Source organism: Podarcis raffonei, chromosome 8 (genome assembly GCF_027172205.1).
Source record: "Podarcis raffonei isolate rPodRaf1 chromosome 8, rPodRaf1.pri, whole genome shotgun sequence".
Taxonomy (NCBI): domain Eukaryota; kingdom Metazoa; phylum Chordata; class Lepidosauria; order Squamata; family Lacertidae; genus Podarcis; species Podarcis raffonei.
Genome location: NC_070609.1, coordinates 19,846,284 through 19,870,669, shown reverse-complemented (window position 1 = coordinate 19,870,669; position 24,386 = coordinate 19,846,284). Strand labels below are relative to the sequence as shown.

General features: G+C 44.7%; 1 protein-coding gene across 4 annotated transcripts; it reads left to right on the top strand.

Annotated features, from left to right (window-relative positions):
* Positions 1 to 44: 44 nt before the first annotated feature.
* Positions 45 to 23,322, top strand: PROSER3 (proline and serine rich 3). 4 transcript variants are annotated; one of them, XM_053398384.1, is made up of 14 exons: positions 45 to 261; positions 11,565 to 11,665; positions 12,611 to 12,714; positions 12,815 to 12,923; positions 13,443 to 13,741; positions 14,651 to 14,796; positions 15,659 to 15,720; positions 16,662 to 16,741; positions 16,888 to 17,006; positions 17,992 to 18,182; positions 18,633 to 19,139; positions 20,549 to 20,720; positions 21,708 to 21,789; positions 22,915 to 23,322. In XM_053398384.1, the coding sequence occupies exons 3-14, from the start codon at positions 12,704 to 12,706 to the stop codon at positions 22,979 to 22,981; spliced, it is 1,845 nt and encodes a 614-aa protein (XP_053254359.1). In that variant the 5' UTR covers positions 45 to 261; positions 11,565 to 11,665; positions 12,611 to 12,703; the 3' UTR covers positions 22,982 to 23,322. The 4 variants fall into 4 exon arrangements, with proteins under 4 accessions (XP_053254359.1, XP_053254358.1, XP_053254361.1 ...); XM_053398383.1 differs by lacking the exon at positions 11,565 to 11,665 and having other exon boundaries at positions 46 to 261; XM_053398386.1 differs by lacking the exons at positions 45 to 261; positions 11,565 to 11,665 and adding an exon at positions 6,123 to 6,262.
* Positions 23,323 to 24,386: the final 1,064 nt, after the last annotated feature.

Below are 24,386 nucleotides of genomic sequence, written 5' to 3'. Positions count from 1 at the left end.
GCAATGCTTTGTGGGAATCGTAGTACTGAAGCCGACAGGTCGATGAAAAAGCCGCGCACCCGACATCCTCCGCGGGCAGCGACTTCCTCTTTCGGTTGCTAGGTGACGGCCAAGGCGGCAAGCTCATCTCGGGTTGAACGGGAAGAAGGGCTTTAGGCCCCGGGGAAGGGGCGCCAGAGATCACTGAATCCGGGGCCGCTCTCCAGGCGCAAAATCCCGAGGGACTGCTGCAGAGGAGTATTCCTTGGGGTTCACTGTCAGGTAAGTGTGTTTTAGCAGGCTTACTTCCTGGTAATGGGGTTTAGGGTCGCAGCCTAGGCTTGTCAGTGTCATTGTAGAGCTGGAAGGGACCCTGAGGAGGGGCTGCTAAAATGCTGAGCCGTGAACAGCTAGAGGCAGAGAAAAACACACCTATACACAGTGTTCCCCCCCCCGGGGGGGGAGACGCATATCCCTAAACCAGCCTTTCTCAACCTGTGGGTCCCCAGATGTTGTTGAACTACAACTCCCATCACCCCTAGCTAGCAAGGCCAGAGCTCAGGGATGATGGGAGTTGTAGTCCAACAACATCTGGGGACCCGGCCTAAACATTTTGTGACTCTTTGTACTTTTGTCCATTTACTGTACTTATTTTCCCCGATTTGAACTAGAAAATGGTGATATTCTTGAGTCTAGTGAGAGTACAGTGGTACCTCAGGTTAAGTACTTAATTCGTTCTGGAGGTCTGTTCTTAACCTGAAACTGTTCTTAACCTGAAGCACCACTTTAGCTAATGGGGCCTCCTGCTGCTGCTGCACCACTGCTGCACGATTTCTGTTCTCATCCTGAAGCAAAGTTCTTAACCCGAGGTACTATTTCTGGGTTAGCAGAGTCTGTAACCTGAAGCGTATGTAACCCGAGGTACCACTGTACCCCTAAACATTTATTTAGAAATAAAAGCACTGCCTATATAGTTGGAGAAAGTAACAGGCATGGAGATTTCAGTGGTGGAAAAAGCTTCCTCTGCTAAGGTTTGGCTTCTGTCAGTCCTATTAAGGGTACATGAGCTGGGCCCTGCCAGGGGGGAAAAAAGGAAAGGAGTGGTGGTGGAACGGGCAACCTAATCTGTTTGTGTTTGTGTAGTAAATGAAGCCAGCTCTCTTCCCTTCAGCTGTGGCTGCTAGATTTTCCTGTGTTCAGGGAATATTGTTTTCAGTAATGCAGGCCCCGTTACCTGTGAATTCTAGTTTAGGTTGGAGATTATCCCGGAATTAACTCCCGCAGAGCAGAAGAGATTTCGCTGTGCATTGAAAGACGCCATCCCAGAGCTTTATTCATTTCTAGACTTGCTTGTTTGGGATTCGTTTGGTATGATTCTCAAAACTTAACACGTTTAGTTTAGGCCATTTCACACGTTACCTGGCAACAGACCTAGGTTTGTCCCTGTGCATGTACTTTCAAGAGGGAGCTTCAGCTGCTTCTGATGTGTACCTATTTGCATTTGCAAACAGGCTTACAAGCTTGTTGCATTCATATGTTGTTGTTTTTTTATGCATATCCTTAAAGATGTGACGTGTAAAGTGGTCCCACCTAGGTTGCATTTTTTGCAGTGCTTTGATAAACACATTGAAAACATTTGGTTATTATCTGAATATTGCTCCAGGCTATAATCTGCAGGACCTCTCTATTTTTAAATAATAATAATAATAATAATAATAATAATAATAATAATAATAATAATAATAATATCTTTATTGTCATTGCCCCCTCTCAGGGACAACGAAATTACTCGACTGCTCCATAAAAACACTAATTAAAACAATACAGTATAGTACAGCAAGGAGGATTCTATGACTTTCAAAGTCCAGGCTTCCCATTCAGGGCTGAGATCGCTCTGGAGAAGAAGCTGTTCTTAAGACGGCTCGTTCTTGTCTTCATCGTCCTGTATCTCCGTCCCGACGGTTTGGAATGTGTTTGCTTTGGAGCCTCTTGCTCATCAGAGGCTTTTACTCTTGTAGTTATGGGTCTGTGACTAGCTGGAAGCTTTCTGCTTTAAGAGCCCTGTGGCTTCTGGCTTTATGTGACTTTTGTTGATGCTGAACTTTCTGTACCTCAGATTTGCCTTGGGTTGTGGGATCATAATATATATATAGCAATTTACACGAATTGTAAATTGGCTCTGATCAGGTTTTGAGTTGGAAGTGAGCGACTGACACAGCTCCAAAACTTTGAAATGACTTGTGAGGCTTTGTTAAAATTATGGGAAACCCCTGCTTTCTCTTTAAAAAGATCTAGATTTCTACCTCTCCAGGTTGCAGAAGTGTGAATCTGTGGATGGTGAAACCTGTAATGAAATGAGTTTTGTTTTTCAAGCCCCAAACAAGTTGGTCGCCATCCATGGCCTAGATCAAAGCACTTACTGCATCCTAGGTAATTGCATGGCATAGAGCTGTAAATTGTGATGAACTTTTGGCTAATCATGAAATGCTATGCTGAAAAAGAGGGTAGTTGCCAAGTTGCATGTGCTATGTGTAATAATGAAATGTGTTTGAGCACAGTGCATCAGCTATCTTTCTTCTGTGATGTTAGCTGAGCAATTAGTTGGGTCCCAACTTAGCTACACAGCTACAAATAAAACGCTTTAAATGTGTTATAAAGTGCAATATACAAATGTGACACTAGATGGCGAGAGCAAGCTATGCAAAATTCAATGTATTTTTCGAAACGTTTTAAAATAAAGTATTTTCACAACATTTTTAATATGTATGTAGATTCTACCTAAGAGTGAAAATTCTTATGACAAATGTAGGAGCGGTTTTCTGTTCATTGAAGGTGTTTTCTTCCTTGCACCTTAATAGCTCAACTACCTCTGCCTGTTTCTTTGGCAATCTTACAGGTTGACTATATTCATGCTTATCTGAAGTCATGTCACACTGATTTCAATGGCAGTTACCCTCAAGTAAGAGTGTGTTAGATTGCAGTCTTCAAGAATTGTTCTTTTCTAATACAGTGGTACCTCAGGTCAAGTACTTAATTCATTCCGGAGGTCCGTTCTTAACCTGAAACTGTTCTTAACCTGAAGCACCACTTTAGCTAATGGGGCCTCCTGCTGCCACTGCGCCGCCGGAGCACGATTTCTGTTCTCATCCTGAAGCAAAATTCTTAACCTGAAGCACTAGTTCTGGGTTAGCGGAGTCTGTAACCTGAAGCGTATGTAACCTGAGGTACCACTGTAATAGTTCATTTTGGAAGCAAAGCACCACTACTTATAACCAGTAATCTGAACCTGGGGTGGGCAGGTAATAGACAGAGAGGAAACATTATTCCCTTTCATAGTCCTTCATAAGTTACCACTGGTAACTTAAGTTACCCGCCCCCCCTTCAGAATTTACTTTCTTTCTTCTCCTCCAGTTAGTTAACTTTATGACTTCTTAATGGTCACATGTATGTTTGTACTCATAAGGTTTATTACTCCTGGGAACACAAAACCATTATGTGTATGCCTTTATTTTGTCATACTCTTCTGGTAAGGGGTTATTGGTTTGTTTTTGTTTTATTATGCATTTTGTGTTCTCACTTTGTATTTTTATGTTGTAAATCACTCTGTGATCTTTGGATGAAGGGTGGTATACAAATATTATACACACACAAACACACAGTGGAACCTCGGTTTTCAAATGCTTCGGAAGCCGAACAATTCGGAAGCCGAATGCAGACAACCAGGAAGTGAATGCTTCCATTTTTGAACGATTTTCGGAAGCCAAACAGCTTCCGAGGCACATTTTTCATTTTATTCCATTGACTTTGCAGCCAGTGCATTGATTCTCGGTTTCCAAACTTTTCGGAAGTCGAACAGTCTTCCGGAACAGATTAAGTTCAAAAACCGAGATATATATGTAACAATAGTAGTACTCATTTCTGCAGTCAGCTGTTATATGTACTAAACTGCAGTTGTTCATTCAGTGTTGCTTCCAAATAAGTTGCCACTCGGAAATTCAGTCATAGTTCTGAGCATCTGGCATTTTTAGAGCTCATGAAGATGGAGCTGAGGTTAGGAGCAAACATTTTTGTCCTTTTGACCACAATTAATTGGTTGCGGCTAGTTTAGAAATACAGGTGACACTCAATTTACATTGGGGTTACGTTATGGGGATAGCGCATAACCATGTAACTTTTTGGCAAATGGGAAGTATTGTTCTTTTTCAAGCTTAGTGGGATGCTGCAAATGACTGAAATCCTGCAATCTTTCTCACCTGGAAATAAACCCCATTGAGTTCAACGGAATTTACTTCTAGGCAGACAAGGTTAGGATTGTATCATTACAGTGGTATGTGTAGCCCAATGGATTAGCAACCTTTATGGCCTTATTTGCAACATTGGACCAAGGCATACTTGCCAGGTGCAGCAGTCTCCCATTACTAACAGGGAGTAATACATATTTATTAGAAAGGTGGAGTGTAAGTCTATAATATGTGCCTAGTTTAGCTATTCCTAGGGCTTATAGTTTCTGAGGCTGTAGAGCGTGGCTGTTGTATCTGTTAATGGACCTCTTTGCACTAGTATACAGATCTCTCTGGTTTTATTTGGAAATCATAATCCTACCTTCCTTCTCTGACGCTTTCTGGCAAAGTGAAAGCAATGCAACCTGGCTTGTCAGCAGAGTGAGCCAGCTGTGGCCTCACCTGCAGACGCAGGGAGTGTCCTGGGAGCCAGTGCAAGAGAGAACTGATGGGGTGTGTCCCTGCCCATTCCTGTGTAATAGGATAGGTTGGGCCCTATGGTGAGAGTATGAATTGCACATCCGTATGTTCTCATCTCTTTAGAGGAATGTCCTGATCTCTCGGGAAGGCCCTAGGAGAGGCTGCTATTCGTGTCTCTTAATGTCTCAGTGACCAGGGTGGTGTACTTAGTTATTTCTGCATTTAGCCCTTTCTTTACCTGTCCCCCTCCAATGGTTAATATATTTTTTCTTTCCTAGCAGTCCTTCACTATGCTCTGGGTTTGTCCTCTCCTGATCTTCTGCAGGAGACATAGAAAATTCAGTGGCACTTGTTTTATTCCACGCAAGGCAAGGGCCCTTTGTGTTTGTGCTCACAGAATTATAATCTTAGGACCTGTAGCTTCTAGAAACCTTAACAACAGAAAGAAATAATATTCAGCTTCCTTGTTCTAATGCCAATGATGTTTCTGATTTGTACTAAAATCTAGTAAGTTAATTAGTAGAGGACTATAAACCACAGAACCTAGGGCTTGCCAATCAGAAGGTCGGTGGTTCGAATCCCGACGATGGGGTGAGCTCCCGTTGTTTGGTCCCTGCTCCTGCCAACCTAGCAGTTCAAAAGCACGACAAAGTGCAAATAGTTAGATATGTACCACTCCGGCGGGAAGGTAAACAGCGTTTCCGTGCGCTGCTCTGATTCGCCAGAAGTGGCTTAGTCATGCTGGCCACATGACCCAGAAGCTGTATGCCAGCTCCCTTGGCCAGTAAAGCGAGATGAGCGCTGCAGCCCCAGAGTTGTCTGCAACTGGATCTAACGGTCAAGGGTCCCTTTACCTATATATGAAGCACTTTTCTTTTAACCCCCCCCCACACTAATCTTATTGGGTTAATAGGTTCATTTTAATTTTTAGCCAGAAGGCCATAACACTTTTTTTTTGCTTTTTTTACATAAGAAACAAAATACTTAAATGCCCATATTACAAGAATTGTGTGGTTCAGAAGCTGAGTTGCATAGCCAACATGACCTAACTATAGAAATGATTGGGATAGTAATATACTGTGTCTGAGTTTTTAAAAAAGTATCACTAATCTTTGGTGTAACTGTTGCAAACTACATAACTTTGGATGGTATAAGAATGCATGTAATTTTGGGGATCTGGTAAAGAGGAATATGAAGAATTTTTTTTGTCAAAAAAGCAGAGCTGTCACATACTAATGTGGAGGACTTTCAACCACAAATCGTAGATACTGAATTTGATCCTTTTGAGGAAAGGACTGTGTTTATGATGGTCTCCCTGACCAACTGAAACGTGGACCTTTTTTATTAACTTGAGTGGAGCTTGACTTGCATTAGTAGCCCCTGGTGTATGTAGCAGCTACAGTAATTGCACAAGGGGAAGGGGGAAAAGAAAACAGTAACAGAAAATGCTGGGATTCTTTTCTTTCATCCCGTAAATGCTGACAACTGGGACTTCTGATGCCAAAAAGCAGGACAAGCCAGAAAACAGGCAAGAACATCTACATTCAGTGAAGACCGATTCAAGCCTGAGCAGGTGCCATAAAGTAAGCCACAAGCAATTTATTTAATCCATCTGGGTTGAAGATTTTCTCTTCCTTTGTGCCACCCTATTAAAATGCAAAGCCAGCCTGCTTTACGTGCCAACCCACAGTGGCATTCTTTAAACCTGCCAACCTAAAGATGCCAGTTTGAAACCAAGCGAAGGAACATTGATGCAGCCTTAACCCTTTTTGCCAGCACATGACGAGGCTCCCAAGCTTGCAGTTCGGAGATGCACTGCTCACAGCACCAGGACCTGTGTGAGAATAATCAATATCTCCTGCCATATCTGTAGGTAATGTGAAGTAGGATCTTGGTTTGCCAAGGTGGAAAAGCAGGATGGGTGGTGTGCTGGAGAAGGAAGGGAAGTTGACATCTCCAGCTAATGAAGCAACCTCCATACCACTGCAGAGATGGCGAAGTTCTGTGCTAACTCTCAATGCTAGACAGGTCTCTCGTAGCTGTCTGCTTAAATTATCACCGCTTGGTTAAATTATGAATTATGCACGTCCATTTTTTGTCAAGTGCTGTGGTGTCAAATATTCAAGGAAGAATCTCTGTGCTTGCTGGGGGTATTGCAAGAGGAGGATTATCTTTGGGGCCAGGGAAGGCTTTTTGAGCAGCAGCATGGATTAAGATATTTAAATCTTTGCTTCTGTTTTAAGGCTTTGCTGCTTCCTCTCCAGACCTTATTTGAGATTTGTGGCAGATGAGTGGCCTATTTTGAGGCATACAAAACACTCATCTGATCTGTCTTTTTGGCACCGAAAGACCATGGAAATCCACTCAAGTGCATGTTTACTGTGCTTAGCAGTTTAAAGAGGGGCCCGCTTCTGTTCTTTAATTTTCTTAGCCACACACAAAAAAGTGAATGGAATTGTTGCAAACTGGACCTAGTGATTGCCTGGAAGTGGAGCTGATTACGTCCTTGTATCCTTGCCTGGTTTCCCCCCCTCTAGTGCTGCATCAAGGCTCTGCAAATAACATGGTTTAGCACTAAACTGGAATGGTGGCAATAATTGTGGGGGTGTTTTTGCATAGTGATCTCAGAGGAGTCTTTAGTTTGTGTGTGTGCCACTTCTGCTGTTCCCTAGTCTACAGTTTAAAATAGAACAGCAGAATATGTTGAATCAACATATCTGGCACCTATTGGGACCACATAACACCGGTCCTGAGAGATCTGCATTGGCTCCCAGTACGTTTCCGAGCACAATTCAAAGTGTTGGTGCTGACCTTTAAAGCCCTAAAGGGCTTCGGTCCTGTATACCTGAAGGAGTGTCTCCACCCCCATCGTTCAGCCTGGACACTGAGATCCAGCGCCGAGGGTCTTTTGGCGGTACCCTCATTGGGTACCCTCATTGCGAGAAGTGAGGTTACAGGGAACCAGACAGAGGGCCTTCTCAGTAGTGGTGCCCGCCCTGTGGAATGCCCTCCCATCAGATGTCAATGAAATAAGTAGCTGTCTTATTTTTAAAAGACATCTGAAGGCAGCGCTGTTTAGGGAAGTTTTTAATATTTAATGCTGTATTGTTTTTAACACTCGATTGGTAGCTGCCCAGAGTAGCTGGGGAAACTCAGCCAGATGGGTGGGGTATAAATAAATTACTATTATTATTATTATTATTATTATTATTATTATTATTACTACTACTACTGAAAACTCTGCACTGAGAGTTCCCTAAATTGTGTTGTTCTTGTATACTGCAAATGCATTCTAAATCCATTTTGACCTTTTTCCATTTAGACTGCTGTCTGTCTCTCATTGACTCTCTTCACATGTGCCATACTAAAGAATTAGAGAACTAAATAATGCACCAGTACAGTTTGAAGAATGAATTCTAGCATTTCTGTACTTTCTCAAAGTGCATGGTAGTCTATTGGAAAGCGGTAATGGAAGCGGTCACTGGATCACCCTTTCTGTATGTCATCTGCTGCTAATGCAACGTGAAGTTGTTTTAGGAGATAGTATTCATGCTTGCTAATGGTCTTTGTTCTGCATTTGCAGCATTTGGGCTAGATTGTAGCCACTAAAAAAAAAATCATTAATGCTTCCTCAAGCATTATAAAGAAATGGGCCTGGCCAGCTGAATTTCATGTACAAGTGCAGTGTGGGGGAGAAATAAAGAGGACAATCCTTTTGTCCTTTGGCAGGAAGAGATGTCCAGTTAGAATGTTGTTTGGCATGGAAAAAATACTTTCCATTCCTTGCCAGTGTTTAGGTGCCTATGCAGGGCTAAAACTTTCAAATTTTCCACTATATGTTATATGTCCATTGCGACTCAGGTAAGGGGTCTGGCCCTAAAGTGAACCCCTATTTTTCTGGTAACACCATATTTAGTATTGTTAGCTGTAATCACTACAGTCATACCTTGGGTTGCGAACGCTGCAGGTTGCGCATTTTCGGGTTACGGACCACGCCGAACATGGAAGTACTGGAATGGGTTACTTTGCGCATGCGCAGAAGCATCGAATCGCGGTGCTGCGGGTTGCGAACGTGCCTCCCACATGGATCATGTTCGCAACCCGAGGTTCCACTGTATTCTGTTTGATAAGGCATAGAAGCCCGGGCCTGAATTGCTTATGGCAACCCCAGTTGTGGTGTGCACATTCTCTAACAGTGCAAGCCTATACATGTCTACTCAGAAGTAAATCCCTTTGATGTCACTGAGGCTTGATCCCTAAGTGTAACAACAACAACAACAACAAAAAATAATTTATTACCGGTACTTGTGTCCCATCCATCTGACTGGGTTGCCCAGTCATCCTGCGCTGCTTCCAACGGAATATATGAAAACACACACAAACCATGGTGACATTAAAAGCTTCCCGATATAGGACTGCCTTCAGATGTCTTCATGTAGGAATGCAGCCTAAGTAAGGAATTTCATTTTCACCATGCCTTCAATTCTGCATTTGCTTCTGGGAACAAATGTGTAGAGAAGGATTATTTTCCCCTAGAGAGGCTGAGCCCTCTCAATGCACCAAAGTCCAGAGGTCTTTCAGTCAGCATATACGGTACCTCACATGTGTACAACCAGCTTCCTGTTCATCTGCTGACATTAGCATGTCAGAGGCCTTTGTTGTTGTTTTTAAATATATATTTTATTAAAAATATATTGGTTTACAAATGTATGTGTTATGTCTCACTTTTCAAGTTACGTTTTCTACTGATCAGTCTCATTTGTTGAGACCTTAGTGTTATATTAGGAATAAAAAAGGAAAAGAGGTGGAGGGGGGAATGGTGAGTGGGGTGGTGTAGAGTGGCAATGCTTCTATTCTACTTAGTGTATGTGTGGGGTTTTGTGTCAGCATCACTTGTGTGGGTTCTCTTTACTATTCACTTGTATTCCTTTGGTGGTGAGAGAGGTTGGGGTTGGCCTAGGGCAGAAATGGCCAACTCCCAAGAGACTACAATCTACTAACAGTTAAAAACTGTCAGTGAGATACCCCCTTTTGGGGGGTTCAGGTCAAAGGGAGGAGGAAGGCCCATTTTTGGGGGGTGCAGGACAAGAATGTTGAGGTTTTTTTAGGGGAGCCAGAGTTGTTCAGCTTCTTTGCTGGGAGCCACTGATCTACCAGTTATTTACTGGTAGATCACGATCTACCTGTGTGACTTGCCTGGCCTAGGGTATGGTTGGTTGTCTTTGTTTGGCCATAGTGAAATTTGTTTTCATGTGTCTGCTAGGAAGCCCCATTGTCCTCCTTCTCAGTACTGTGTTGGGGCAAGGTGTGGCTTTAAAGGCACAGGCCAGTGCAAAAAATGAGGACAGGATTGGCACAGTCAGCACAGTTCTATCCTCCAGGCAGAAGGGCTCAGGGGAATGGACTGTCCCCACCTGCCCCTAGGGCCACAGATTGCCATAGGTGAGATCTGACGTGTTGGCTGCAAGTAGCAGCCTGTTAAATTGTCACAATAGTTAGCAAAACAGGCTGTCTTGGTAACCATTTCAGGCTGGCGGTTCTGCTATGAACGGATTTTCACTGTTCTGTGTTTGAATGATAATCTCTGAACTATCCTCCCAGCATTTACTGCAGCTGTGCCTGATGTGTGGGCCTAAATACCGTATTTTTCGCCCTATAGGACGCACTTTTCCCCCTCCAAAAATGAAGGGGAAATGTGTGTGCGCCCTATGGGGCGAATGCAGGCTTTCGCTGAAGCCTGGAGAGCGAGAGGGGTCGGTGGACCTCTCCGCAAGCAGCGGGAGCACTCCCGCTGCTTGCGGAGAGTTGCCTGCATGCCGAAGCCTGCGCATGCTGAGCTCAGCGCATCCAGGCTTCGCGGACTTCTCCGCAAGCAGCGGGAGCCAGCGCTGGGCTCCCACGGCTTGCAGAGAGCTGCCTGTTTGGGGGCTGGGGTTGGGGGAAGCTCTGGCCTCCCCCGCCCCAGCCCCGCGCCTGGGGGAAAAAAATAATTTCCCTCCCTTTATTTCCCCCCCAAAAAACTAGGTGCGCCTTATGGGACGGTGTGTCCTATAGGGTGAAAAATACGGTAAGTAAGAACTCGCTTTGGCTACAGCGTTTCTTACAGTGTAACTCCATTTTTGCAGGTGGACATCTCAGACCTGCCTTGCTGGGAGAAGCACAGGAAGATGCTCTAAAAGCACAGAGATGCTCTCACAGATTTGTCAATTGATGGGTGCACTTAAAGAGTTGAATTTTCTTTCCTCATTATTCTGTCCAATTTTCATAACTCTGATCTTCCAGTGATAGCCCTAAAGGCTATTCTATCCCATACCAACCAATCCAGTTGCTTGCTCTGTTTTGCTATAGTAGGAATTACTCCACCTTTTGATCAGATGTTAGTTGGAGTCATAACATTTTATTCCAGAGCAATGGAATTCATGCTGTTCATCGTTTCATAGTATGGCAGGGTCAGTGAATGGGGTACTTTCACGGGGGGGGGGGGACCAAAAACTGTTGCCTTGGCAACTGCACACTGCGCAAACAAGTGCCATGGAAATTTCCTTCCTAGCTGCAGGAAGGAAAGAATTCATTTATGCAAATAATTCATTGCTCTGAACCACAGCTAAGTTGGAAATTCATAATATCGTGCAGCAGATTAGCTGCTCTAGAACATTTCCCAGGTCTGGATCTTGTCACAATTTGGAATTGTTTTGCTTCTGTGTCAATGGATTTATATAAAGTTCCCTGGGCTGGATTAACAGATAGACTACACATACCATAGAGTGAGGCCTTAAGTTTGTATGAAGGATGATTTTATCCCACCTCTGCAGTGCAGGGCTCTTCTTTCTTTCTTTAACGTTCCCACAGTTGAGAACATTGTGGTTGGTTTCTTTGCCAGGCCAGGCAAACGGTGGCCAAATTCCTGGCTGTGGAGAAATGTTAAGGTGGTTGGAGCCTGCGTAGTCCAAGGAGCAGCCTGATGATGTGCAAGGAGGCAATTTCAGGTGTTGAAGTAGCAGGACATAATTTTCTGTTAATTTATTTCATTTATATTCTGCCTTTGCTCCATGATGGTACTTGAGATGGCATAGATGGGCAGATGGAAGCAGAGAGTGGCTTGAATTAGAAGAGGGTTAGACTTTGAACATGACTCCTTGACTTTATCTTTTAATCGTCCTGAGTTACATGTTGACAGAGGCAAGGTACAGGGGGTGAGAAATAGTTTCCAGGTCCACATGCCAACTTTGTATTTGAGAGCCATTGTAATAGTGATGATGAGTATGAGCTAGAGCTTCTCAGTTCAGCCATGTGTTTGTCGGGAGCCATTGATGAACCACAATCTCTGAGCCTCTTGTCCCCTAGTTTACCTGCAATGTGGGAATAATAGTGCTGAACTTTAAATGATTGTTTATAAAGATTACAGTCATACCTCGGGTTACAGACGCTTCGGGTTGTGCGATTTCGGGTTTGCACCGCGCCAAACCCGGAAGTACCAGAATGGGTTACTTCCGGGTTTTGGAGCTTGCGTATGCGCATAAGCGCTAAATCGCACTATGCGCATGCGCAGAAGTGCCGTGCGCAGAAGCGGGACTGCGGGTTGCGAACGCTGCGGGTTGCGAATGTGCTTCCCGTACGGATCACGTTTGCAACCTGAGCGTCCACTGTACTGAGCTACTGTATATGAAGGGCTTTTGAGCACTTAGAAAAAGCAGTGCCCATCCTTATGTTGGCAAAACTGCATCTTAATATTTTTGCCCCCATTTTTCATGCCTTCTTTTTGCCCCCCTTTCCCTCCTTCAGCTAAATCATGATTACCAGAAATATACCAATAAAAAACAAAAGGAAAGGGTGGAGGAAAAGCCTATGAACATTTGGAAACAAAATAAATTATGCAAAAGAAGTAAAGCTTATGCCAAAATGTATGTATTTATTGTTTCTTTTGTTTACAGCACAAACTTTGGGAAGCCTTCGATCATCCCATGAGGAAAGCGTGTAGAGACCACATCCACAGCCATCAAAGCTGAACACCTGGGTGTAGAATAATGGATTCCAGGTATGGGAGCTAGAGAAAGAAAACGGTTTTCTTCTGCTAAGAAGTGCCCAGTCTAGGCAGGGCAGGGGCTCACTAACTGGGATTCCTTGCTTGCCCGCAGTATGGCTGTTTTCTCCACTCTGGGAAGCCCCTTTTTGGAGCAATCTTGTTCGCGGAGCCATTACCACCCTTCCCAGGCACACCCACTGAGGCAGGAGCAGCGATATACGGTGAGATGGGGGGTGGGGGGAGACAAGAATCAAATGGAGCAGAGCTGCTAGCAGGAAGAGTCAAACGGGTCTTTTGGATCTCTATTGAACCAGTCCCTTTTGGGAGCTGGATAAAAATTCCATGGTGTTGGCTATCCAGTGGAACATGAATTCTCCTCTTTGGGTAATTTCTGTTTTCTTGGGGGTTGAGCTAGGCCTGGAAAGAGCCAATAAAGTATTTTGATTAGAATGCTGGGAGTTCAAATCCCTTCTCAACCATGATGCAGGCCATTCATCCTTTCTTAGCTTAACCTCCCTCGCAGGATTGTTGTGATGGAAAAGGATGTGGGGGTAGGAAACCACGTTTGATTCCCTCAGTTTTTTGGAGGAAGGGTAGGATAAAAATGTAACGACTAAACAGTTGTCAAGTGGAGCTATAGGAAGAGGCAGTGGTGTTACATCTTGGCTTGAATGTTTCTGGAAGGTTTATGTCAGCCCTTTGGGCCCACCAACTCTGAAAACTCACTTTCCTGCTCCTAGGCTCTGAGCCCGTCTCGTTTACGACACAAGAATTGCCCCACCTCTCCCAAGAAGGCAGAAACGCAGAGTCCTCCAACCCCAGGTTTGCTTCCTGGGTCCAGCTACCAGGAGGTGAAACCCCCAGAGTCCGACTCCACAAGCCCCTTCAATGAATCATGGCCCTCGACTGAGCGCAGTTCTTTCTCTCTGACTCCCGAGGGAGCAAAGGGCCTTCCCTCAGAGCAGATAACAGGGACCAAGGCACTGGCTTCGCCAAAGCCCCCAGAATCTATTTCAGACAACGATTCAGTTATTGCCAGGTAAGCCTGCTAGCTAAAGGTTTCTTCTCAGGTGGGTGGGCAGAGAAGCAAGAGTTTACTGGACTTGTGCGGGAATGGGACTCCTGGGTTCAAATACTACCTGGAAGAAGAACACATCTGATACCCTCAGTCAAGTTTGTTTTTAGGATGCAAATTCCCATACTGGCTTGTCTCAGAGTACAGTGGTACCTTGGTTCTCAAACTTAATTCGTTCCGGAAGTCCGTTCTAAAACCAAAGCGTTCCAAAACCAAGGCGCACATTCCCATAGAAAGTATTGCAAAACAGATTAATCCATTCCAGACTTTTAAAAACAATCCCTAAAACAGCAATTTAACATGAATTTTACTATCTAACGAGACCATTGGTCCATAAAATGAAAGCAATAATCAATGTACTGTACTATAAAATAAATAAGACAGTACTGTAGATGATAATTTTTTGAAAAAAATCTTACCTGCACTGATGATAGTCATTGTTTGGATGGGGGGCTTTTATCCATTTCCACAGTCACACACTCAAATCAATCAATCAACCAGTAGCTGAACTGGGTTCCACACAGTCACAAAAACAAATTAACTGAAAAAGCCTCCAAAACAAAAATGCAAAATAAATAGCAAAAACAAAAGCACCAACTTAATCTGTTCCGGAAGTAAGTTTGACTTCCGAAATGTTTGAAAACCAGGGCGCAGCTTCTGATTGTTGCAAGCACCCCAGAAACAATAGCCAACAGCAGCATCGGATGTTCGACTTCCGAAAAACATTCGAAAACCGGAACACTTACGTACCAAGGCGTTTGAGAACCAAGGTACCACTGTACTGAGTCTCTAGTCTAGCTTGGGAGTGATCATTACATTGGAGTAAAGTTCTTTGTCCATGTCTGTGATGCGGCACCTTTGATCCTTTGGCAGGTATATGGAGCGATTTCGTTATGGGCAGCCCACAAGCCGCAGGGAGCGCTGGGCACCAAATGGTCACTCTACACAGTTCTGGTGGCTTGGCCACTCATTTCCCCCTGAATGCAACATCTCCAAGATGGAAACATCGCCAACTTCAGGTACTTGAGTCCAACAAGAAGGGTGCCGATATGGGGAACACTTTTATCAAGGCAGACCAGGATGAGTGGGCACGCGGAAAGATTGGATTTGTGTTGGAGCAGTACCTGCCCTAGCCAAAAGAGTGGTTGCTATTGGTAGGAAAAACTTCAGGTTTGAAGACTTGCAAATTTAGATATGGACACACACATTGGAGCTGTGTCTTTGTCCAGCACTTACCTGTTAATTCCTATGCAATAGAACTTTTTAGCAGCGGTGGGTAATGCTCACAGGTCGCTCCTGTCCTAGCTTGTCCCATAAGAGAGACATTTGAGACCAACTTGGGACCAGGTTATCTGAGAGAATGTCTTCTACACAGACCCGCCTGGTCAGTAAGATAATCTCAGAGGCCCTCCTCATTGTGCCACAGTCTGCAGGTGCCCATCTGGCATCAATTGGGAAGAGGGCCTAAAATAAATAATAGGAGTGTGCCAGGATTTTTAAAATCACTGTATTTAAATCTGTCCCCTCTTCTCTGTAGTTATCAGATAACTCTGCATATGCTCTAAGGTATTTTCTTTAAGTTATCAAAGCAATCCAAAGTGAGATGGGGGGCTCTAACGGCCCCCATTATTACTTGGAAGTTCTGTGTAGTTTTAGCACCCATTTCTCACAACCAAGCAACCCATCCAAAGGGTGGATTCATGTTGGCCTTCTTCAGGGTTCTTCACCTATAATTTAGAAGATAACTTAAAGTCAAGCACATAGTTTTTCAGGGGAAGGGAAGGAGGGAGGCAGCCTAGAGCCACCCAAGATCTAAAGATTAGGCTGAAGATGTCTGAACTGTGTGAGTCAGAAATCTGTAATGAAGGTGTCTCCTTGCAGACAGTAGCCAGAGTGAAGTGAGGCAGTCTCTTTTCAGTCCTGCTCTGGACCAGTCTCCCTCGGTGAGTAAGGAGGTTCTCTCTAGGAGTGGGGAGGGATCTACTCTGTCCATCAGAAAAGGAGATAATATAATTATGTTATCTTTGTGGATCACTGTTAATCTCAACCCTCAGGGTTGAGGAATATTGTACAGAATCTGGAGGCATGGGTTCCTTGCTCAGTGATAAAACTCATTGAATGACCTTCAGCCAGTCATATCTCAGAGCCTAGCCTTTTACGCAGGATTGTTGTGAGGATAATATGGAATAACCACACATGCTGCCCTGGTCTCCTTGAAGAATATAAACATGGTAAATGGGGAAATCATATACGTAAAGTTGGCCCTGCTTTGAGGACTGTGCTCTGGGTGGATAAAATTGTGATGTTCACTATAGCACTTCTCAGCAGGATGATTAGTTTTTGGTTTCCCATTTGGATCTTTTATTAAGAACCACGCGACCTTAAATTTTCAGAATTTGCAGGAGTCTTGCTTGGTCCTGGTTTGGCTGATTACTTTGACAGATCAGAAGACCATTTTCAATTTCCTCTGTCTCAGTAGCTCCCTGCTTTTTATTGCTGGTGACTGTTTCACCTTAACTGGTGTTCTTCTGCTTTCTGTCCCTACTTTGTCTGCACCAGAGGATCAAAGTACCTTTGTCCCATTGGATTGACCATCTTCTATTTTTTGGTCACAAGCTTGCTAACGCTAGGCACTCCATAGGTGCTGCAGCTTCTCCCCTTGCGCTGCTGCCAGAATCCTGACATTCTTTTCCTTATAGAGCACGGGTGGGGAATGTGTGACCCCCTGGATTTTGTAGGACTACAACTCCCATTATCCCTGACCATTTGCCCCATTAGCTGGAGCTGATGGGAGTTGGAGTTCAACAACATCTGGTGGGCCACGTCCCCCATCCCGGCTATAGAGTCTCCTATCTGACCCATTCCTTTGTATGCTGTTTTGTAGGGGGACTCACAGGATTCTTCCACGCTGGACCCTGAGACTGTTAAGCTGCAGGAGAGAGCAGCCAGGCTGTTACACAGAAGGTACTAACGTCCCTTGTATTTCACTCATCATCTAGGCTGCCCTTCCTCAATGTCTAATGGGCCTTCCAGCTTCTCTTTCTGTTCTCTCCCCAGCTGCCCCTCATTCCTAATAACCTGCTTGTCCTCATATGTTTCTCTCCGTGCAGCACATCCCCGTTGAGCAGCTCCAGGCATGCAAGCTCTACCCCCATGTCCACCATCACAAATGCCGACACAGACATGACTGGTTGTGCTCCACATCACCTTGGCCTTGGTGAGCTGCAAGGTAAGACATGAGATCCAGGACCTTGCCTCTTAAGGGAGTGTTTTTCAACCTGGGGTCTCCACATATTGCTGGACTCCAATCTCAACAGCCCCAGCCAGCTTAGCCACTGGTAAGGGGTGATTGGAGTTGTAGTCCCAGCACCTGAAGCCCAAGGTTGAAGAACTCTGTCTTGAAGGAATGCCAGTGTTGTGGACAATGACAGAAAGTGAGTGTTGTTGAGGGGGGGGGGAGTGAGGAAAAGAAAGTTGGCTGGACTAGTAACTGGCTGAGTGCAAGTCTGATTGCCTCCTAAACAGTGTGGATGTTCTTATTTGGCAATTTATGAAGAATGATGGCTGCTTTAGTACAAATCTTTAGACTGCCCTATCTTTCAGTGCATCACTCAAAGGCAGAATTTGGTAAGGGGCATCCCAGTAATCTCCCCTTTCATTTACAAACAAACAAATTGCTAACCCTTCAGGCAATCCTTGGTAACTTTCAAAAAGCCAGAGGGGTTGCTGAGCAGGATCTCACATGGACAGGGTAACAGCAGCTGACTAAACTGGGCAAAACAGCAACTGTACAAATTTGTATTGCTAAATTTCTAGAGGTCACAGAATTACTGGTATAGAATTCATGTTGTCTTGATATTAAATTGATTCTTGTTCAAAAGCACACATGCCTTATCATATGCTGGTTGAGTTGAATGGGCTCTTTTGGACTCCAGGTCCCGTCATCCCTAGCTAGCATAGCCAGTGGTGAGGTATGATGGGAACTGTAGTCTAACAACATCTGTGGAGCCATGGGTTCCTCCTGCCTGCTGTAAAAGATCCAGTGACTGATATAAGCTATCACCAAAGGAGACAAATCAATATACACTTTTTCAAAGATGATGATCCCAAAATGAAAACAGCGATGGACAATCCTTGTATCTTGCAGAACTTTTTCAGAAGTTCACTGCAGACACTCCATTCATGTGCACCTCTCTCTCTCCCTGCCTCCCTAGGTAGTCTGAATGCTTTCCCTTACTATATCACTCAAAGATCTCAGCCATGTTCTTCTTCAAAACCAGAGGATGATATCCTTTTCCAGTGGCGACTGCGGCGAAAGATGGAGGAAGCGAGCCAGGCTGTTGCTGTGATGCCCCCTCTAGCTTGGAGGAGTCCACATATCCAGCCAACCCATGCTTCTAGCCTGGTAAGAGTTTGAGGTGAATAAGTTTGCCATTGTTCTGTGCTGTGTAGCTGCAAGGCAAAAGCCTTGGAAGCAGGGGATGGAGCCATGCTTTCAGTGCACAACAGGATGGAGAAGCACAATCAATAGGCAGTGTGTGATGCATGAGAGGACCACAGCTCTTGCTACCTTGTTGTTGAGAGCTGAAGTGGAAGAAACCTTGCAAAGTTCATGCACTGTTTCAGGCCGCTTCATCTTTATAACTTCTAAGATGCTTGTGGCTATTCCACCCCACGCCACTTCAGTTGTTTAGGAATTGATGAAGCAAACAACTTTCCCATCATAGTATTGATCCTATACAGTATGGCAAAGCGTTCAGAGAGGAGTGGATCTGCTTCTAAGCATCTCGCTACTCCATCTCAGAAAGTCCAGTACATGCAGTCATGTATATTTTTCAATTGTTGTTCCCTGCAGGTAGAAAGAGCGGCTCAGAAGCCATCAGAACCTGCAAGTTGGAAGAGTGAAGGTGGAAGAGTGCAGCCAACATCGGAAAACCAGCTGCATGTGAAATCCACCCCCCGTGATTATCATCCCTGCTGCCCCACAGACTCTGTGAAAAATGGACCATGCTCCACGCAGCTCATAGAAGCCACTCCATTCAGCAGTGGGATTGTACTGGATGGAAGTTCAGAACCAAAGGGAGAGCAAGGAGTGAAGGAAGTAACTCTGCAAGAGGATCCTATCCCTGCATACCAAGACTCCCCTCCCCTACCAAGGCCTGCAGGAACCAGCAAGCTTTTGGGCCAGAGCACTTTGCATCAGGATCAACAGGCAGCCCGCCCTGTAGAGAGAGTGCACACTGAGCCCAGAGGGAACCAGAAGGCATTCAGAACCGAGCAGGGCCAAGCCAAACCAGTCAGAGACTTCCGAGGGCCACCAGTCAGTCGTACAAAAGATTCTATTCAACACGTCTTGGGAGAGGTATAAACATATGATCTGGCAATCTTTGTAGCTGTCATCACAGTGTGATGTAGAGGCCTGTCATGCAGAATAGTGAGCACTTGAGTCCGGATGATTTTTCTAGTCCTCATGGTTGCAGAGACAAATGTGAATGCTTTTATTGGCAGCTACTGCTAAAGATTTAGGAATAAGGACTAGGCTGAGGTTTCCATTAATCTCAGTGACTCAGTGCAGGCCCCTCCCCAGTTCTACCTAGACACTTTCTATCCTTAACACTTTTCTTGCCCTCTGATTCCCCCCCCCCCACGTGTTCCAGTTGCCCCCACTTCCTTTATGGCTAACAAAAAATTAATGCTAAATTGTGAAGTATCCCCACATTATATTTCACTGGAACAGTGGTTTTCAATCTGTGTTCCAGGGAAGTTTATGCGAGGCCCTTCATGTGGGAGGCAGTGACTATCAGTTCTGGCAGACAGAAAATTCATTTGAAAGACGGCTTATTCATCATTATTGACCTTCTGCAAAGCCGCTGGAGAGAAAACAAATTCACAGGCTGTTCTGTGAATTCAGACAGGAGTGACAGAGGGACCCAACAGGCCTGGCTAGTGGCCCATGTGAAGTGTTTGCCCTAGTGCATGCCTGTGATGGGCTTGGTCAGGTGGGTGGAGGGACAGCCATGGGAGCGAGGGACAATGTGTTTAAAGCTGGAAGAGGAGTATTTGTGCTCCTCTCTTTATTGCAGGTAGTTTTTTCATTTGTTCCTTCCACTTTCATGGCAGCCTTCTAGGGAGGCTTCTTCCCCTTTGAAGGTGAAGGAGGAACATCATCAGCACCTGGATTCCAGGAGCTGCAAATGCATGCACCACACACACATCTCTTTCTCGGACTTGGTTTGCTCTTGGGTCCCTTTCTCTAGTGCTGCCCAAGCCTGATTCTGGTCCCTCTTGCTCCCATGGGAAGCTTTAATGCCTCCAGTTATCAAACTTGGTTTAGCAGCCTGCTCCCCAACTGCTTCCCTTCAGGCTAACCAGACTGACATGTGGCCTGCTGTGACATTATCTCAAAGCACTGGAGGCTGCAGCCAGGTTGGTTCAGACAGCAGGCAAGCATCAGGCCTTCTCTGCATGGACATCTTGGCAGATGTTAAGGAGTTTCTCAGTAGGTAACGTGATGTGGACCCCTTAAAGACAACTATGCCAGGGGGAAAAAAAGCACTTTCAGAAAGTTTATGTAGATAAACAAAATGTAATCAAGTGGCACACTTGCAGATTTCCCAGTGGGTTGTGGGAATGACTTTACTATAGAAAAGGAAGATGAACCATCCAGCAGCTCCATTTAGCTGCTTGGGGTATCTGAAATGGGATCTTCCACTTCTGCTTTCCTTCCCAGGAGGACAGGAGGAGATTTAACTAGCTTTCTCCCTCATCCAGGTGATTGCCGAACGACTTTTCTCCCCACCTGATTCTCCAGGTCCTCATAGGGACAAACCAAAGAGGAATTCAAAGAGTCGAAGCCTGGACGAAGCTCGGCCAAGAGCTGTTTCTGCTCCCTCACATCCCCAGCTCCTGAACATGGCTGCTCAGCTGCTGGAGCAGGCTGAAGGTGGGATAGTTGTGGGAATGGCACATATGTGGATTTCATGGAGGGCTTTAAACATTCATGGTGGGGTCCATTTCATCCCACCCGCGCAAGCATGTTCCTTTAGTTCCTGCCTGGCTTCACATTTCATAAACTCTGGACAGGAAACCTAGACCTGGAGTCTCGACCCCTGGGTGGCCGTCACTGGCAGTGGGCGATGATGATGCTCTGTTCAGTTTCCACTGGGCAAGCATGAGCTTAATTCTGATTTTGCAACTATTCTAAACAGATTGACCAAATCAGTAATGGGTAGAATGGAAATGGAGATGTGGCTAGAGAAGGAACAGAGTAAGCAAGAGACAGGTGTCTAAAGGTATCTACACCAGCGAGGGTTTTTTTTGCACAGACCTAGAACTACAGATGTTGTGTGTCATAGTGTTGGTGCTGTAACAGGAGCTATTTGCCGCATGCCTTTAGTCAAAGTACAGGCATAGCCAGAGGCACAATACAGGCACAGCCCAGAAGGAGAGAAAAGTGTGTGGGCTCTATGGGAGGGGGTAGAAGGTGAAGAAGGCTGGAGCAAGAGCAGGGGAATATGTGGAAGCGGGAATTGAGCAGGAGGAATTGGTAAGCACCTGGGTAGTTGGTTACAGTGGTACCTCGGGTTACATACGCTTCAGGTTACAGACTCCGCTAACCTAGAAATAGTACCTCGGGTTAAGAACTTTGCTTCAGGATGCGCGGCAGCAGCGGGAGGCCCCATTAGCTAAAGTGGTTCTTCAGGTTAAGAACAGTTTCAGGTTAAGAACAGACCTCCAGAACGAATTAAGTTCTTAACCCGGGGTACCACTGTATTTTACAGGTTTGCACTGATTGTTTGGTTCTAAGCAAATAAACAACAGACAGCTTGGAACATCTCTGCAGATATTTATTGGAGAGCTCCATCCACAGCCTTGACTGGTAGGAAAAGGAGAGAGCACTTAAAGTGGAGTTAATTTTTCTGTTTTGCAGACTCGGATGGCACAGAGTTTGAGGACGACCCCCTGTTACAGGTGCTAAGGGGCCAGAGGGAGTTGCTGCGCAGCCAGCTGAGGTGGGTCACTGCTCATTGCAAACTGTCCAGAGGCATTCTCTCTTGGGATTGCTGTTGTTTCAAAGTCTTTGCTAGCTGCTGAGAACGGTTGCCTGATGTCCTGCCAGGCTTTCTGTGCCCCTCTCCTTTGGCTTTGAAGCATAATGGATACCTGAAAGCAGATCGTTAGAAGTGTTGTCTCCTTTGTCGTCATCCCTGGTGCCTTTGCAGTGTCAACACATTCTCCGTATGTGTCTTCTTCCCACCCACCCCAGCTTTAGATGCAGCTCCTATGAAAAGAGGTCGTTAGAATTCATATTGTTTGATACATATTCTTCCCGCCTTCAAAAGAGTTTGGGTGATGTGTATAGTTTTTCCCTTCACCCATTCTGTCCCCGCAACCAATCCTGTGAGTTAGGCTGAGAAATGATGGCTGTCCTAAAGTCATTTGGTGAGTTTTGTGGCTGGGTAGGAATTTGAGCTGGAGTTTCTCTGGTCTTAGTGCAGTGTTGCAACCATCACACCACACTGTCTCTCCATAAGGATCTGTAAGAGGTTGCTTATGTTTTAGCATCAGGCAAGAACTCAAGGCTTTATAGTTCATATTCATCCAGATTTAATCCTTCCCTAAAGTACAATTCTTGGTATGGACAGGATAGTGGATATTCAGTGATTCCAAGCAATCACTTAAATAATAATAAAAGAGAGCACAGAATTCAGCTTTTTTTGATGGCCTGTATTCATTTTTGCAATGTTTCTAGTCTTTACAGCTGTGATAGCTGAAAGCATGTAGGAAATAATCTAGTAATCTCAAAAGTCAGAAGTGTGGCTTATGTTTATTTATTTTTTTAGTGGATTTAGGCATCGCACATGCCATTTTGACACTTTTCATATGTGAGAGAAGCAGAATAAAGTATGCAGGAAATAGAATTTGCTTAATTTATGCACATCTTAGAATTTATGATAAGTTGGCGCTTTTTAGTGCAAAGGGCATTTTACTTTCAGCTATGAGCGGTTGCTGAGTGCTGCCCCACTGCTCCAAACAAATTGCAGCTGCCTGGTCTGATGGGCAGTTTATTCTGTGACAGTATGCCTGTGTTGCTTTGGTCTCCAGCCCTTAAAGGTGGTATGCATTTCTCCTTGCAGAGCTGTGGATGTCCGCGTAGCTCAGCTTGAAGGCTACCATTCTGATCAAGACTTATCCCATCGATGACAGATGCCTGCACGATCTTCTCTGCACCTTGAGTGTGGTTGAAGGCTCTCCGATTCATAATTTGGGATTACAGCAGTGGACTGGGTCCTGTGCTCCTTGCTCAGACACCTCTGGATGACTTCAGCAACAGGGTTTGGGAGAGGTTCTTATTTATGCTAGCACCCTTCTGGTTTTGGCTGCGCTGCCTGTACCCAACAAGCTGGTGTGTTCATCAAAGTCAACTGGGAGTGCAAAATGGTGTGTAGGGATGTGCCTAAAGCATAAACAGTGCCTTGTTTCCATGGTTTCATTGTGTATTTTTGTGGTGAGATTAAAATAAAAAGTGTATTTTTGGATCAAAATGAACTGTGATGGTTTGCAGTAAGATGACATAACCTATCCAGTACCTCCTGTCCAATTAAATGATGGTTAATGAAGTCTAAAACCATTTGACTTGGAGAGGAGGCACTAGGCAAACATTTTTAATTTATTTTAGCCACCTTTGGAATGGAAAGGACGGATGAACAATCCCCAAATAAATACATTTTATTTTATTAAATGTTGTATTCCACCTTTCTAATTAGCTGTCAAAGGCACCTTACATCGAATTGTGTTTTATTGGATTTTAAACAATGTAATCCCAAAAACAGTAATAAAAACCAACAGTAACATCAAAACACTAGGAGAGTTAAAACTGGCAACAGTTATAATTTTGAATTAAAAAAAAACTGGCAACAGAACTCTATTGGGGAAGGCACAGGAAAATAAAGAGGTGTTTACTTGGGCCTTAGGTGTGCCTCTTTGGGGAGGGTTTTTCACAGGACCTTTTCAGTTGTGGCACCTCATTTCCTTTTTTTAAAAAAATATTTTTTCTTAGTTTTTTTCCTCATTTCCAGTAGTCACCTGCCTAACCTTCAAGAGCAGGGATACTCAAAGGAGTGCTGACGACTGCAACAAACTGCAATGTTTGTGCAGGACAAGGCAGTGTGGATGCTATCCTGTAGACCAGCTTTGTAAGTTTAGTCCCTTCTGCAGTAACCTGCTGCATTTCTGTGCTTAGTGCAGAGGATTGGAAGTGAGGGGCCTCTGTTTCACCTCTGCCAACTTGCTGCCATGCAGTTCCTTGTCACATATGCCATTCCCAGGCCAGTGATTAAATACGCTACAGATGAACGTGTTGCCCCTGCTCAGCCAAAGAAGACGTATGGGGAGATGCGAGGTGGGACACAGATATAAAAGCATCCATTTAATGTGTCATAAACTGTTTCCTCCAAAGTCCTGGAAATCATATATGTGTGATCCCAGGGCCTCCAGCAGCAAATCTGTCCTGTCCAGAGAGATATTTGGTGCCCTTTTATGCAGCAGCAATGTTAAGACTGCCAGCGCTTAATATAGGAGCCTAGTAACAATATGAGGGAAGATCAAA

What these genes read in the sequence shown, in the direction of transcription:
- PROSER3 (XM_053398384.1), top strand. An exon ending in GCCAGGCTGTTACACAGAAG is followed by an intron (nt 16,742 to 16,887) that starts GTACTAACGTCC and finishes CTCTCCGTGCAG; the next exon opens with CACATCCCCGTTGAGCAGCT. An exon ending in TTGCTGCGCAGCCAGCTGAG is followed by an intron (nt 21,790 to 22,914) that starts GTGGGTCACTGC and finishes TTCTCCTTGCAG; the next exon opens with AGCTGTGGATGTCCGCGTAG.